Raw genomic sequence first — 16,434 nt, 5'->3', positions numbered from 1 at the left:
GCAAAGCTTAACTCTGCTCCATATCCTCCTCTCCATTTTTACGGTACCGCCAGCACCATAAAGGATTATGTCTCGGCCCTGGTGTTGAATCCTGTGGTTTTCACCAGCAGACTCGTAGCTCGCTCGCATCCAAGGGCAGCATGGGGATCCATTTTGGGGGAATTATTTAGACAAAGCTCTGCAGGGCTGACATGTGCCATGTTGACCGTGTGTTGGAGACCTGCACCAAGTCTCAGTGAGGTTAAGACCGAGCAGGTTGGAGCAGGTCGGGTATGCCAAGTCACCTCTCCACTGACAGTGAGCGTTTTTACGAGATGTCCTGGCAATTAGTGGAAGAAGCGATGCAGCTGTTGATGCAGTGAAAGACAGTTTATAGGGAGTGATAATACCTTTTATTAGGCTCCAGGAAGCAGGATTTTTGGCACACAAGTCCTGTTCTGAGCCGCAGCTGAGGGTGTGAGAGCATCAGCCCCGCCACAGGGCACGTCCTCCAGGGGCTCACCGGGGCTCTGCGCCCCCTGGGACGGACCTGAGCTTCCCAAGGTGCAGAGGCTCCGCTTCCAGTGGGGCTTTTATTTCAGCTTATGGGGAAATGCTGGCTTTGAGACCAGCTTTTAGTTCTTTGCTGTCTCATTATAAAGCAGGTGTTGAAGATTGATGCTGTACCTCTTAAAACAAAGGCGTAGGCATCATCAGATGGTGCACAAGACCTCTGATATTAAGGGTAGAAGCCTGTCCTTTGACCCTAGTAAGCAAAAAACTGGGAAATAAATGGCTTCTCAGGCTTTTAATTTTGATGCAGATTTAGATGAGGTGTCCTGCTTAAAGGATGGTGTCCCTGGACTGCAGCATCCTTTGCCTCACACATCCATCCCTTGAGTTCCTCAACATGGTGTATACTGTGTTTGCTGTAGGATGCTGCAAAGCAATGGTTTCACCTAGGGCAGCTTGTACAAGAACACCTTAATTAGGATTGAGCTTGTAAGGAAGGGAAAACAGCAAGCGCAGAGTTTAGAGAAGCATTTGGTGGTTTTCGTGCTTTTTTTTTTTTTTTTTTTTTTTTCCCCGGCAACAAACCCGAAGGGGAGAAGCACATCGCTTCGTCGGGGCGGCGCTGAGCGGGACGCCTGCCCCGAGCTATTTTTACTCCTGGTCATGTCCCACAGCCACGCTGGCAGATGCTCTCTGAGCTGTAGATGACTTCCATGTGTAACCCTGTGTGGCTGCTGGCCGGGGGCCCGGGGCGTAGCGTGCTGCCTTGCAGGGCTCCAGAGAGCAGGGCCATGCCCAACGGCCTGGTGGCGGGCGGTGATGGGGGCCCCTTCCCAGCCGGTGCCTTCCTGAAGCCTTCCCTGGATCATCCAGGTTGGGAAGAGGGTAGGGTGGGAAGGACGAATCACGGGTCATTTTAACCTGGGTGCTCCCAAATTAAAAGGAGAGGCTGTGGAGGAGGCTGGAGCGTGGGATGTGTCTGCTCTGCAGGCAAGCAATGCTGAAAGGCTGTCAGGGAAAAAGGGGGGGGTCTCCAGCGTGCCCTTGCAGCATGGTGAAAGGCAGGGCAGGCTGCTCTGCCCTTCAAAGCAGCTATGGGGAAACGATTGTAATAAAACTTTTAAAAGAAACAGTAAAAAATCAGTTCGCCTTTTTAATGAAGCCCTTACAATGTGCTTGGTGCTGAGCAGAGCACAGCTGCCAGGGCTCGGCTCGTGCAGGAACCCCAGCCATGCACAAGTGGCTTGGTACTGATGCCAAATAAAAATGGCACCTAAAAATGTGAATCCTCACGGGGACAAAGCCTGGAACAGCCCCCGGCCCTCTTAGCATCCCTTGCCGGGATGCATCTGCAGCCCCTCGCAGACCTCTTTAATTCTGCTGCTCCCAGGTTTTGCAGGATATTGTCTGGATTTGCCTCAAACAACCCAGGGGACTTTGGAGGAGTCCCTTTTTGGGGAATCCCTCTTTGGAGAAGCGCCTTTTTGGAGGAGGCCCTTTCCCAACAGTGACAGGCACCCCAGTGGTTGGTTGCTCCCAGGTGTTCATCTGCTTTGTACTTTTTGGGCAGATTTTGCCATTTTTTTCTGATCAATTTTAGCTTCCTTGAGTGAGCCCAGATTAAGTACTGGAATAACCTGTGGTTGCCATGGCCATGGACAGCAAAGCAGCCCCCAGAGATGCCCACAGGCCGTTGAGTTGTGTAGGTTGGAAGGGATCTCTGGATGTTCCAACACCCTGCTCAAAGCAGGGCCAGCTGAGGCTGGGTTGCTCAGAGCAATGTCCTGCCTTGTGTAAACCCCTCCAGGATGGAGATTTCATGGCCATTTCCTGGGACATCCCATTTTCCAACTTTCCCAAGCTGGAAACCCCCGGGTTACCAGCAGCATCTCAGAGATCCCCCCCCTGAATGTCCACGCTACAACCATCCTCCCTTTAAGGGCCATTGGGATTTCACACCAAATAAATTGTTTCCAGACTGAGAAAAAAAAAAAAAAAAAAAAAAAAAAAAAAATCACTCCACTGATGCCAGCCACAGCTTTGCAAAGAATGGGACAAAAGCATGAGTTTCTCAAAACCTCCATTAGACTTTATTTAAAAGTTCTTTGTATAGACTTCCTGACACAGAGTCCACAATAAAAATAAAATCCCCACTCCAGCCCGCCCACCTCCCCCCAGATTGCTTTGCTTTGTATTTTATAAAACATATAACATTAGAAGAATGCCAGAGACATTCTACACCACAATTTAAAAATTCGTTAACTGAGGCCTTGGTCCCAACAGTGCATTTGCATTCAGAAACCTTTTTTTCGTTTTCCTCACTAGTTTGGTTGGCCACATACGTTACAAATGCATAGGAGAGATCTAGTTTGTAATCTAATCCAGCAAAAGGAGAAAAAAAAAAAAAAAAAAAAAAAAGGAAGAATGAAAAATTGAACCACTTGTTTATCAGCATTAGCTACTCTCTTACTCGAAGGCTTTCCATGTAAAGTTATGCTCAGTTATGAAAATGATAAAAGCAAGCATGTAACAGTTGCAGTGAAATTATTATGATTTCTTTTTTTTTTCTTTTTTTCTTTTTTTTTAATTTGCTGATTTTTGCATTGCCTTAGATAGGCAGACTGCCGGAATTGGAAAGAAAGGGTAATTTGGAAACGTGTTCAGACACAGTAACAATCTGCAATCAGGTAAATACTTCGCAACGTTGAAGCTATACAATATAACCCGGGCACGTGTAGCACTCAGTCCACAAACAGTTTAGCACCATATTGATAGGTCATGTAGCAAAACACTTTCTTCAAGGTTTGCTTCGGAAGTTAAAAGCATGAAATAGTACAGTGCAAGGTAGTCTATACCCTTAGCTTCTATGGGGATAAGGTGGCGACGGCTGATGCTCCTGGCTGTCCCAGAGGTATGTGTTGGCAAGTCGCTGGCTCTATGTTCCTATCGTCGTCACCACGCCAGGGTTAATGTTGCCTGAGAAGGTTTGGTGGAGAAAGAAAATAGATAAGGTTGGGATGCTGGGGAAGGACCAGGGTGGCTGCCAGGACTTGCTGCAACCACTCGGGACTACCTGAGGCCTCGAGGACATCCGTGGGTGCTTACCAGGGAGGCAAACTTTTTCACATTCTTTCTGCGTGTTAAATCGGTTCTCATTGCCCCCGCAGCCGCCGTACCAGAACCTGGCGCAGCTCTTGGTCTTGGGGTCGTAGTACCACTTCAGCACGAAGTCCCTGCAGGTCCCCTCTTCCTTCTGCAGCCGGCAGATATCCGTGGCTGCAGAGAAAAGCAGGAGCAGCAACGGTCAGCAAGAGGTCTGGGGTCCTGGGCTAAGCACGGTGTTTGCGAAATGCCTGAGAGCAGGGCTGGCATGCGAGGTCAGAAAGGGCAACCACAGCCTAGGCTTTGCCTGGTCTCCTGAGACTAAACCCAGTCCTGAAGTTTGCAAAGAGAAGGGTTTTGGGTGTCCATGCCCAGTGCTGAGCCCCAGGGGATGCATGCATCCACGCTGGGATGGAGCAAAGGCAGCGAGAAGGACGTGTGCTGCAAATCGCCTGGATTTGCAGGAAATGAGTTGGCGGGTGTCAACTGGTTTGCAAGGGAAAAAGTATTTTCACCACCACTTTCCAATTAAAAATAGTGGCTTTCCCTGAAAAGAAGAATCTTCTTTGTGGAGATGCTCCTGGACCTACCGCGTGCTGCCCCACGGCATCCCAGTACTCTAACTGGAAAAGTGGTGGACAAAATAACGAAGCACCTGGATGTGTTAAATTAAATTGACAACTTAAAAAAAAAGGTTATAAACAAGGCTGCACAAGGAGATGGAAAAGCACTTTGTGATATCTGCCCTCAGCACAGCCCACATCACCCATCACATTTCTTCCTGGAAAAAAAATTGTTACCATAGACCTGAGCCAAGCAGGGCCCCGAAATTTCTGATACCACGCTTATTGCTTCCATTTGTCAGAGGCTCTGCTTCAAGCTGCTGGGGTCCAGCAGCCTTTTACCTTTTTTTCTTTTTTTTTTTTTTTTTTTTTTTTCCAAAAGGAAAGATATGCAGAGTACACCAGCAATGAGTGGTCAGGAAATCCATGTCTTGAAATTGCCTTGTGATAGCCTCGTCTTAGGACTCTGCCCTTTGTAACGTGGTACAGGCCACGTTTCAGAAATCAAGGTACTCTGTCCTACCAGAAACAGGGTCCCAAATATCCACGAGAGGACATATGGAAGAGTATAGGGGTATAGGGCAAATATACCAAAGGGTGCATTTGCAAGCAAGTTTCTTTGGGGGTCTGATGAGAGGAAAGGCTTGCTAAACCCTTCTAAAGTATTCACAGGAAGAAGCGCACAGAAGATTATCCCCGAAATCCCAACTAGAAAGTAGGTCTGGCAGCAAATCCTAGGAAATAAGAAAACGCTGGTGGCAGGTTTGCTTTGGAGGAAATTGCGGCCGGTGCTGGCGGCTGCCCAGCGCCCAGGAATGCTGTAGCCAGCAGGACAGGGGAAGGCAGAAATTGGTGTCATGGACCCTACACTGACCAGACTCCAGGGACAGACAGGCCCTGCCTAAAACCTCCCTGCTCATTCTGATTGCATTTTCCCTTTTTTTTGCATGCTGTGAGTGTGGGGCCAAGCAGGTCAAACCCAAGCGGTGGCAGAGGTTTGGGGTAGGGGCTGGGAACGTGCCCTTCTGGGAGAGAAGTGTTGGAAGGGACCCCCCTTGCCTGCTGATGGTTTTGTTTGTTCTGCTCTAAAAGCAGCTTGTTGAAGTCTTTTTCTTTTTTTTTTAATTTCTGCTTTTCCTAGGAATTTGAAATCAATATTGACCTTCCGATTCAAGCTCTCCTATCAGGATCCTGCAGCCAAAAGCTTCCCCATCCCTTTGGCAGGCTCTTTGCCTTTGGGGTTCAATTTTTTTAAAAATCCTCCTCTCTTCTTTCCTGTCATTCCGGAATACCAAAAGCCAGCAGATGCAAACACAAGGACTATTGCTCCAAACCCTGTGCACCCTCTCATGAAGCCAACCATCCAGAAAACATACAGCTTCTGGAGCGATACGGCATTTTCTGTCTGCAGCACAGGATCTGGGCAGCCCAGCGTTTAGACCTTGCTGTCCCCTTTGTGAGTTGCAGTGGCTCTCGGGATCAGCCAAGGCACTGGGAAATTCAACAAATACTTCGGAGGCAGATCTGATTTGCTGGCTTCAGGAAAGATGCTGCGCTATGGTAGCTGAAAAAAAAATCCCTTGAATCATAACCTTCAGTTTGCCTGTCCTAATATTCACACCGTGCGGGGTGGTGCCACACAAGTGGGGTTTTTAATTCATCCTGCAGAGAAAATGTGTCTGGGCTCCTCAGCTGCACTTACATTTAATTTTGTCATGGTAAAAAAAATATAAAAATCTATAAATCGCAGTAATTAAAGGTTATCAGAGCATTTAAAAGGGTTCCCAGGGGGAGATGTGTCCGGAGCACACCCAAAGAGCCCTGAGGTTTGGGAGGCCAAGGCATTTCTCAGCACTGCACCTGGCTCCGGTCTTTGTAATGGGCTGAACCGAGAGCCCAGCCCAACACCCAGCATTTTAAAAGCTGAGCTGCAAGCTCCTGTGTCTCCTTTTCCACAGTGGATTCAAGCTCTGGTTTAGCAGAAACCAAAAAGAGAAGAAGGAGAAAGCGGTGAATGGAGCGGGGGGACCCTGGCGGGGTGGGCAGAGACACAAGGATCCCTCCAGGGCCCCTCGGTTGCTTTTCTTGACTCTCTGCCCAGGGCAGAATGGCGCCAAGTTCGTGAAATATCAATTTAGCCTGAACAACAGTTGCTGGAAACATCATCAAGGCATGTGATGATGATCAGAAGGGGCTGGACGAGGGGCCGGGGCTAGCGGAAAGGCGCGCCCTCTGGAGAAAAGCACATCAGCGAGGCTTCCCCGCTCCGTCAGGGTGAAACCCCAGTGCAGATTGATGCCACAGGTTTCTGCACAAGCCATGTGCTGATTCCTCTTCCTTCCAAAAAGCCCCTGGACTGCAGCCAAATTTGTCCACGATGCCTGTCTGTAGCACTGTGCAATCTCCTTTTGGAGCAGCTGCTGCCCCACCTTCCTGGGGGTAGAAAAGCTGGACCGAGGCTGCACCATGGCCAGGGGCAAGAATCACAGAATCACAGAATCATCTAATGCCCAAGTCTGATTTAAGGAGCCTAAAATCCACACAATAAATGGGTGGGAGGGGGCTTTTTCTAACAGGATTAAAGCCCTGCCCTCAGTACCAGAGCTTGCTTTGCTCCTGGGTTTCCCCCATTTCTTTGCAAAATGCCCTGAAATACCAAGAGAAGAAAGCTTCTATGATAGCAGGGCTTTGCTGCGGTCAGGTTCCCATCCCATTCCTGCTCAGCCAACACAGGCGATTGCAAGTCCCTGCTTTCTTCCCAGCTCCCGAAACCCAGGAGGTTAGAAACGCCTCCAGAAGAGGAGTTCATTGCCATTTTCCCGTGGGCTCCTTCCTCAGCTTCATTTTTTTATCTTTTGCTGCGAAAGGAAAACATCTGCACGCAAGACCCATGCCACGTGGAGTCATTTTCCACGTGAAGTGTTTCGTATGCAGGCAGTGAAGCATTTGTAGTTTGCGCCGTGGCAAGGGCGCAGTGCTGAGTGGTGGCATCGGTCATGCAGCGACAACACGAACTGCTTTGGGACCTGCAGGTCAGTGACCGCACGCTTCTCCCGAAATCCTGCACGTGATTTTGCTGCTAGCTGTGGTTTGCACTCGGATCGTGCAAATATGACAGCCCCTGGGGTGAGACAAGGCATGCAGGCAACTTGCTCATGCAAAGCAGGTGGTGGGGCATGGTCAGGTCAAGGAGCAGATGAAAACCAAGTCTATGCTGCTGGTGATCTTGTGCTGGACAAGCTCAGATGCATGCTATGAAATGATGAAGGTGAAGTAATGGATTTGCTTTGTTTTATGGTTATTTTGTGTACGTGTTACCTGATGATAATCTTTTCTCAAGGGGTGGCTGCTTGGCTTTCTCAGCTGCTGCTGGAGGAAAAAGTGTGTGGGTTTGGTTTTTAAATGATGTTTTCTCTCTGATGCGAAGATTATTTGAAAACACGATACAATGCAAAAGGATTAACCCCCACGTGGTACTTACATGGTTTCAAGCATTTGCTAATGCACTCAGCTTCGGTCTCAAATCTATTGGCATTACCAGCGCAGCCACCATACCAACCCTGGCTGCAGATCTTGTGTTTGTAGTCAAAGAACCACACAACCTGATAGTCCTTGCACTGCATGCCCATGTCAAAGTCCAGCAAGCAAGGGTCTGCCAAATCTGCATGTCAAAAGGTGCAAAGGTTAAATGATCCCGAAAGGGGTAAAAGCTGAAAAAGGAAAGAGATCCAGGAAAGGGAAAAAAATAACAATAATAAAAGAAATGAAGCATTTAAAAATGCCAGAAGCCAAGGGGGCTAGATCAGCCCATGCAGGTGGCTGGGCTGGCATCTGATGCTCCGGCCCAATGTGGGCCTCGCAGAATTTTGTCGACCCACGATTTCTGCCCACCCCCCCTTGCTAAGCACCAACCCAGCGTGTCCCCAAGCCCCTGCACCGGGGCGGTGCAGGCAGGATTGGGCCTTCACAGAACTCCCCCCTGTCTGCTTCCAAAGCTCTTTGCTTGGCTCTAACTTTAGTTCTTAAGTGTGCTTACTTTATCTTTAAAGGCAAGCCACACCTGGTAGGCTTTAGGGCTTGATGAGCGTTTAAACACATGTTCCTTTCCTGCCCAGAAATGATAACTTGAGGCCCAAATCCCACAGTTTTTATTAGCAAAGGCCATCCCTGCGAGCAGCTGCTTTGCCTATATAAGGATGCCAGAATCCGGGGCTTCCTCCGAGGTCTGTTAGATTTATGCACAGGTTTCTCCTGTTGCACAGAGAACTAGAGAAGACTCAGTTAAACGGCCTGTCCCCAGTGCCCTGCTCTGTTTAATATCCTCAGCCTGCTGAAAAACAGCAGATTAACAGCACCATCCTTGGAGGCCTTCCTGAAATGTTTTCCCCCTACTGCCAGGTGCCATAAATCCTTGGGCAGAGGCATTTGCTGCAAACAGGTCACGAAAGGAGCCGAGATGGAGAGGTTTTGCGTTGACAGACCCACACAGAGCTACACCTTTTCTCCACAGGGCAGGCAGATAAGAGGTTAAGCAAAGCCATGGAGGGGTGAGAGTCGCTTTGAGGGGACAAGCCAGGGGACAGTGCCACCACGCATGGGTGGCACCTTGCACCAGGGGCCACTTGGAGCATCATAGCAGTGGTGGAACAAGTGCCAAGATGCAGATGAGATGAAATGAAATAAGATGTTCCCTGCTCCACCAGTAATTTGAGACCCATCCCAGACCTCCACCTGCTGCTCAGCGCATTTCATGCCCAGCTTCCCAAGCTCCTCATGAAGAAAATCAGCCACAGTACAAGCAAAAAAAAAAAAAAAGGTGAATATATGGGGTTGAGGGATGAGTCTTAGATGCCAGATCCACATCCAGATTGGTGACAGTGATGGCTTTATGGAGGCTACAGACCTTTCCAGATCTGTGGCGGAAGGGCATGTAAGAGTATGACTGTGCATTACAGGGCAGATGTAAGGAGCCTGGTGTCAACAAATGCCATGAGACAATGCTTTAACAGTTACAGTGATTATGGGTTACTAACGAGGGTTAATGTGATTATCAGCAGAGAAGGATCTGACTGCTTGCTCATTAGTGGTTTACTGTGATGAGCCACTGATGGCAGGGAGTAACCTGGTGGGACGCTGTCAGCAGGCCAAATCCAAGGATTGGACACTGGCTGTCGGTGAAGGCCTTGTGTGTTGAATGAGGGAGCCAAGACCTATTCTTTGTGGTAAATCAGGAGAGATGGGGCAAGCAGGAGCATGTTTCGTGTCTACAGCTACGTCTCTGTGCACTGGGTGGGCCATGGGGCACAGCGTGTCCCTGGGGAGAGGCCAGCACCTGGGCCCTGTCCCATCTCCTAATGACGGGACCTGGTCTGAGTCCTCCATGAAGCTCTTAGGGCCTTCTGCAGGCTCTGGAACCTGCGTGGGGCTGAGGCCTCAGACAGGGAGCCAAGGCTGTCATCCAGATTCCTTGGTCCTAGCGGGGCTACACTTGCTCTGCGAAGGTCTGGGTTTGGGATCCGGCAAGGGATAGACCAGTGCCAACAGCCAGGATCTCCATGGGGGTCCCACCAGAGCCCCCCAGCCCCACTACTCACCGCTCTCAGGCCCTTCCAGCGGCTCAGCATTCATCATCATGTTGGCCAGGGACACCTTGGGCTGCGCTGGGGTCTCTGGGGAGGGCAGAAGGAGCTGTCAGCCAAGGGCAACCAGATCCTGCAACAACACCCTCGGGGAGCCCCACCACGGGCAGGAGCGGGGCCGGCCCCACCGGCAAGCCAAGGCACAGCCGTAAACAACCCCCCTGGCCCCAGCTCCAGCACGGGGAGCGGGGGACACACAAGCTGCAGGAGTCAGGCCTGGATCTGTTTACCCCAGCACATACATTTTTCAGAAATGTTTATTGGATGCAGCTGGCAGGATGAGTAATCCACCACTGCCTGGCCGCGCCGGGACGGTTCGTGTTGCTCGCCCCAGCCAGCAGCAGCGCTTGGTCGGGCTCTTAGTGGCTACGGAGGGAACCCACCAGGCTCTGCTTTTGGTGGCCACGGCTCTCCCCACAGCATGGGCCTGCACAGGGGCTCTGGAGAAGCAGCCATGGCCTTACTGTAGCCAGATTAGCTTTGCTCCTCCACTCTTAGAGAAGGCAGAAAACCACAGCATGCTCCAGGGGAACAAAGAGGCCATGATGGATCTTCTCCTGCTGTCCTGCAGCCTTCAAGGATTTGTGCCTTGCATAAAGGCTTTTAGAGAAGCTGTGACACACTCCTGCCATCACAGCCTCACAGCCCTCTGGGAACTGTAGTTGAGGATTGTCACTGAGGGGGATAAAATCCCTTGGGGTGGAAAGCAGATCATGGTTCATATCGCAGCACGCCCCGCCTGATTGCACCATACCCTTTTCATGGGGCTGGGCACCACTGCCTGCCCAATCTGTTCCCATTTGAGATGTACGCTATAGGAAATGCAGCTTCACTGGGCACCGAGGGCTCTAAGTCAGCACATGCAAATGTTCCTTCTACAAACTGTTGTATTTTCACAACATTTTTGTGGGCACATTTATTGCTTGTGAAGGTAAGAGCCTTCAGACCTGATCCAAACGTGCTGAAGCCATTGGAAAGGCTCCCCACGGGCACTGGAGGAGGCTCCGAAGTGCCAGAATGAGCCAGATGCACCACTGGCAGCACCAGCACAAACTTTACCACACCAGCCGGCCAAGGCACCTCTACGCCAAGCTATTAAAAAAAATAAAATAAAAAAATTTTTGGCTTTGTCTTATATAGCAAGTTTTGGCCATGCCAAAGGGTTTGGTGAGTTTCACATGTGATCTCTGCACATGGAGCTTGGATTCCCAAAAGACTAAACCCACCATTTAATCCCTTCTCTATTCCTTTTTTGGATAGTGTAGTATGCAAAGCAGATAGGTGGCTATGGAAATAGCTGTCGGAGAAACAGCTTTTCTTGCTTTTTTTGTAATCATGCTGGACTGAATTTACTCTGTTTTAACCCAGTTTGACTCCTATTATTAATTACTGCAATGCTGTCTGGACCCCACCAAGACCCATTGTGCAAAGCCTTCTGCACGCACAATGAAACAAACACCCCTCTGGGACTGGCTTTAATTTTCCCACAATCTGAGTCAATTTTACACCACCAAAGTGTCAACTTGCATTTGCCAAAGAAACACATCCATGGCGTTTCACAGCCAGGTCCTGCCGCTGGGACAGAGGATACCAGACATGCAGTGACACAACTGAGCACTGCCAGGGCTGGGATCACTGGTACTGAATGGTTCCCCATCCCTTACACATTTTTTCCATTTTTTTTTTGTGTCCAGTATCTTAATGTGAAAAAAATAAATGTTTGTTTTCGCCAAGAGGTACTTACTTGTGCTGAATGTGCCTGTGTAGGTTACTTTGGGTTGGGATTTCAGGTAGCCAGTGATGACTACAAGGTATTTCTGTCCACCTCGGAGGCCTCCAATGACACGCTCAGTGCCGGTAAGGTTTTGTTTCAGCACAAGAGAATGGTCGTGAGCCAAGGTGATGGAGAGATCAAATACGTAGGCGTTGTGTGGCTCGGGGCTGGCCCAGCGCAGCCTGGCGCTGTTCTCGGTGACATCCGTGATCTGGATGTCGCTCGTCTTTGCTGCAATTCAGAATAAGAAGAAGCACTGAGCAAGGACGGGAAGAGGAAAGGTCTCAAGGAAAGGTGTCTCAGTGCTGCAGGAACTGCTTTTCAGTCCACAGCAAATAAATCTGTGGTGGTCGAATCCCCCTAGTGCACTGCAGGGAGGCTTTTTTTCATGGCCTAGATAAAGATCCGAAAGCAAAGCCTGCCTAAGATCCAACATAACCTTACATGGGTCAAAGAAGCTGTTAGGGAAAGGTTTTTCTGCTATGGAGGAGCATTGGATGAGGCCTTTAGAAACACTACTTGGAAGCAACAATGGAATAAGAAATACCCAGAAACTCCTGTTCCCCTCAAGCTGATGAAAGCATTGACCTTGTGAAAGCTGTTTTCACATGGATGTTTAACATTGCTGGTTAAGCATCCCCCTGCTTTAACAGATGTTCTCTGTTACTTTGTCTCGCGCACAGCTGCCTGCATCCCCTCGCAGAAGAACATGGGAAGGCTCCTTTACGTGAGATGCACTCTCATGAAAGAGCTTCACCATTCCCCAAAAGGTCCCCACACTGGTTCAGTGATGAATGAACTGCAGCTATTTATATTAGCTGACAGAGAATTCAAACAACCCCATCGTGTGAACCACCATAAATAGCAAAACTTAGCCAGGGGAATGAAAACACTGAAAGCAAATGGGACACACTAGAAAGAGAAGCGTTCTGTCACTGTATTGCTGAGCTAGCCAGCAGACGATGGATTGTCCCCTTCTTAGACATGCTTGTGTTTTGCCTTGAGGCATCCAGCCCCTGACCTGGTCTTTGGGCAAACTTTGCAACACAGATGTTGACAAAGCCTCAACAACCCCACCCCAGCTCAGATTTCCAGTTCTGCCCCTAAAAATTTCTTTCTGCAAGCACAATACTTGTCCTCCCGGTGATGATTTCCCATCAGGATCATCATCCCGGGGAGGAAGAAAAGATACAACTCACTACGGCACAGAGAAGCTCAGACAAAGGAGAGGCACGGCTCGCATGGGGACAGCCTTTCACGTACCGCCTTGTCTTCTCCTGCCGCTTGCTGCTGCAGCCGTGGTGCTCGCCGTGGTGCGGCTGGTGGCTTTGGTGTTGGCTGCCGTGCTTGCTGCGCTCTGCGTGGTGGTGTTCATCTGCACCGTGGTGCTTGTGGCAGTCCGGGCTGTGGCTCTGGTCTGGGCCGTGGTGCTGGCAGTGGTGGTCCTGGCACGGGCGTTGGTGCTGGCAGCAGGCTTGGTGCTGGTACTTAGCATGGTGCTGGTGCTTACAGTTTGGCTTATGGTCACGTTGGGTGCCGCATACCTATCGGAGCAAAAGCAGCTGATATGTCTGAAGTGCTATAAAGCAGAATTTTGGAAGTCTGGGGGAGCTAACATAGAAACCAGTGGTAATAACCCCCCTGAGGTCAATAGTCTGTCAGCTTTGGGTAAGCTCACAGCCAAGCAATGAAAACACTGCAGGAAAACACAGGAGAGCGCTGCCTGTCACTAGGGGCACAGATCTGCCTGCACAGCACCCATTGGAGTGAATTCAGCAGATAGACACTTCTGCAGCTTGCCTCATTCCAAGGGACTGGACCTTCAAAGCTAGGACACGTGCCAGCAATGAGTGGGGCTTGGTGACATAAGCTTTCACTTATGTTTATAAAGTACAAGGGTATATTCTATGGTAGATCCTGAATATCAGAGAGTCCATGGCAGACCAACCTCTGAAAACAGTTCTTTGAGTTGAAAAGCCCAATTTAATAATTATTTCTGGAAATCCTGACCTGCTTGACGACAATAGCATATGGCTCCTTCATATCCTTCATACGTAAATAAACATGAAGTTTAATACAAATTTAAAATATGTGTGCACTTTTCTGCTTTTCCTAGTAGATAAATCTCTTGCTCTTTTGATACAGGCTGTTAGCACAGCTCATCCTCTTGCAGACAAACCACTACTTACACTGCTTTATGTCCAGCATGTCCAGGGCTCTTGGCTAGCTGATCGTTCTGGAGCCACTCACACTGCTTCCTTATTTCTGGAGACAGGTAGAAAGCAAAGTCGCCTAAGGGAGAGAGGCTGGCATTAAACACTGGTGTTGAGGACAGTGGTCACATACCAACAGTGCTCTACGTATATTTCTTTCTGAATAAAAAAAGCTCTTCTCTCTTTGCTTGCTCCTGTTAAAAGCTATGGATTATCTCTTGATGTTTGGTGTGGTCCGTGCAGCATCCTGGGCAGGGAGATTTGTTATTCCAACACACAAACATGAGAGCAGTAACTACAAGATACTAGAGGGCTTTATGTCTTAGCCTGTTGCATGTAAACAGCATTCTCATAGCAAAGCACTTCCAACCACACAGCATTTTTCTGAGAGTTGGAAGTTTCCAAGACCTCTGTAAGCAGTACTGGAAAAATCTGGAAAAAAATGGAAAAATCAAAACGAGCAAACCTAAATATTTATCTGCAGGGAAAGATGTGCATACATTGGTTTCTTATTCTACTGCAAGACGAGCTGAGATTCAGATTTTCAAGGTAGTCTGCACATCCCAAACATGCTGATGTTGTTTATCCCTGAGCAAAGAATCCTGCTCGTCTGGTCCCTAAATCTGCATAGAGCAACTCCAGATCTCTGCCTGAGCTAGCCAAATGCCTGCTGGACATGGCATTTAAGCTGAAACTGGGAAGAAGGATTTGTTGGGTACTCAGGGAGCTCAGGGGAGGAGTGCTAGCAGGCTGATGGTATGCAGAGGACCAAGAGCCCCAGCAGAACCAGACCCTATTTACAGACTCTGATGGATCAACAGACTAAAAGGGTGCATGGGATGGGATGGGGAGAACAAAGAGACTCCCAAAAATAGACAGATTCAACTAGAGGGACCTATGAGCAGCAACAAAATAGACCAAACAGTACAGAACATATGAAAGGAGACTATCACTTCAATGGGACCCACTGCCCAAAGAGGTGGTCATGCCAGAGCCCACCCAACATACAGGCAGGTGGGCCCAGCCTGGCACACCGAGGTCATACATTGCTCCTTCTGTAATATTTTGGCTGCAGGATGTTTTACTTACTTCTGATAAAAGATGGCAGCAGTCTCCCAAAGCGGAGTAAGGTCTCTTCATGAAGCTCTCCTGGTTTGTCAACCAATTTGAAGAACACATCATGTGGCTCACTAGCTAGGCTGTAGATATTCTTGACATCCACCTTCCTGCCAATGCCTAAGACAACGAAGAAGTACCCTTTGCATTTTGCAGAAATTACAGCCTTCTGCAAGTAGTCAAGTTCTGCTTTTTTCATTTTTCCAGTTATCATCAGAACTATGACTTTTAGATCCCGAGGGTTTGGTGCACTTTCAAAAATATGAGCCATCGTGTGTTCAATTGCATTTCCCATAGCCATTGTGCCGTAGAGCTGGGTCATTTGATTGTTTAAGTAATTAATAATCTTCTCTTTGGATCCATAATCAGTTAGTGAAAACTCTGTTTTCACTGGTGGGAAGCTTGAGTTGGTTTCGTGTTCATAAGGAGCTTGCTGGAGAACTGCCACTCTTGCGTGGTGATGAGATATTTTTGGCTCAGAGCTGATTTCCATGTTACTTATGAGGTGGGAAACGTACTTCCTCATCTCATTGAACTGCAGAGGTGTGGTGGACTCCGAGCTATCGATGATGAAGGCCACGTCAATGTCTACATCTGTCGGGGCTGCCCGTCTATCTCTGAACACAGGCCTCTGACTACCATAACCACAGATGGGATCAGGTTCACACACATCTAGGGAAGAAATACAGCAGGTTTCACTTGGAGGAACCAAAGATAACCCTCCCTTGTCACTATTAAAATCTGTTGTTTCATATGAAACACTATCAAGCCATGTACATTCACCACTCCATTATGTGATAACAAATCATTTCATCCCAAAATACATTTAGTTGTGCACGTAGTATTTTTTCATGTGCTCTTTTGTCCAAAGACATCCCAGAAGCTCTCCGTCATAAATGGCAGAAGGCCATATTTTAGAACTATTAGTATTTGGGCTGTCAGGATGGTAACAGGCCAAAAACAGAGCTTCTCTTCACAATGTGGAGAACACCCATACTGAACAGTGAGCCTCATTCACAACGCCAATGTTTTCTGCTCAACCCAAGAGTACAAATCCCTTGTCTTCAGCAACAAAAGGCCTGAATTCCCACTGGGCTTCCCTTCTGCACCACTGACAACCAACTGCTGCGCAACCAGAAGGATCTGGCACAGTCTAGAGGGGAAATTGGATGCTTTACCCAGACAAACGTGACAAGTCAAGAGCCTCCGGATAGTTTCATTCAGCTGGCTGCCACTGGCTGGAAGAACAATTGCATGTCCAACTGCTGTGTTGTTGATCTGGTTAGATGCAAACAAAAAAACATGGTGTTAGTAATGCTGCCTTGGGTTATTTTCAGCTCAAAGTAGGGGAGGGCAATCTTGGGGACAACTCTAAGGGATTTTCTCTACCCAACATGCTGTTTTTTGGAGGAGCCTAATACACTTGATGTCAGTTAATGGGACTAGTTTAGACCTAAAAAGTCCCACCAAAAGGTTCAAACACTTGAACCAGTGCTTGATATGCTGGGTATTTTTGGTGCTTTAAGTCTCTGTAC

The 16,434-nt window shown here is 48.6% G+C and overlaps 1 protein-coding gene across 16 annotated transcripts in view; it reads right to left on the bottom strand.

Annotated features, from left to right (window-relative positions):
- Positions 1-2,565: 2,565 nt before the first annotated feature.
- COL6A3 (collagen type VI alpha 3 chain) overlaps positions 2,566-16,434 on the bottom strand; it is a 57,660-nt gene continuing 43,791 nt past the window's right edge. For 10 of the 16 annotated variants that reach the window (XM_035566164.2, XM_035566140.2, XM_035566133.2 and 7 more), the window contains 10 exons: positions 16,078-16,177; positions 14,873-15,571; positions 13,760-13,862; positions 12,834-13,114; positions 11,541-11,801; positions 9,752-9,826; positions 7,639-7,818; positions 7,476-7,526; positions 3,598-3,768; positions 2,566-3,468 (listed from right to left, as the gene is read on the bottom strand). In XM_035566164.2, the coding sequence (XP_035422057.1) occupies positions 3,428-3,468; positions 3,598-3,768; positions 7,476-7,526; positions 7,639-7,818; positions 9,752-9,826; positions 11,541-11,801; positions 12,834-13,114; positions 13,760-13,862; positions 14,873-15,571; positions 16,078-16,177 (1,962 nt within the window). In that variant the 3' untranslated portion in view covers positions 2,566-3,427. The remainder of the gene's footprint in view (positions 3,469-3,597; positions 3,769-7,475; positions 7,527-7,638; positions 7,819-9,751; positions 9,827-11,540; positions 11,802-12,833; positions 13,115-13,759; positions 13,863-14,872; positions 15,572-16,077; positions 16,178-16,434) is intronic. The other 6 variants (XM_035566155.2, XM_050711611.1, XM_035566163.2 and 3 more) reach the window with 4 other exon arrangements.

This window comes from Cygnus atratus, chromosome 6, assembly GCF_013377495.2.
Source record: "Cygnus atratus isolate AKBS03 ecotype Queensland, Australia chromosome 6, CAtr_DNAZoo_HiC_assembly, whole genome shotgun sequence".
Classification (NCBI taxonomy): Eukaryota; Metazoa; Chordata; class Aves; order Anseriformes; family Anatidae; genus Cygnus; species Cygnus atratus.
This window is presented reverse-complemented; position numbering and strand designations above follow the sequence as displayed.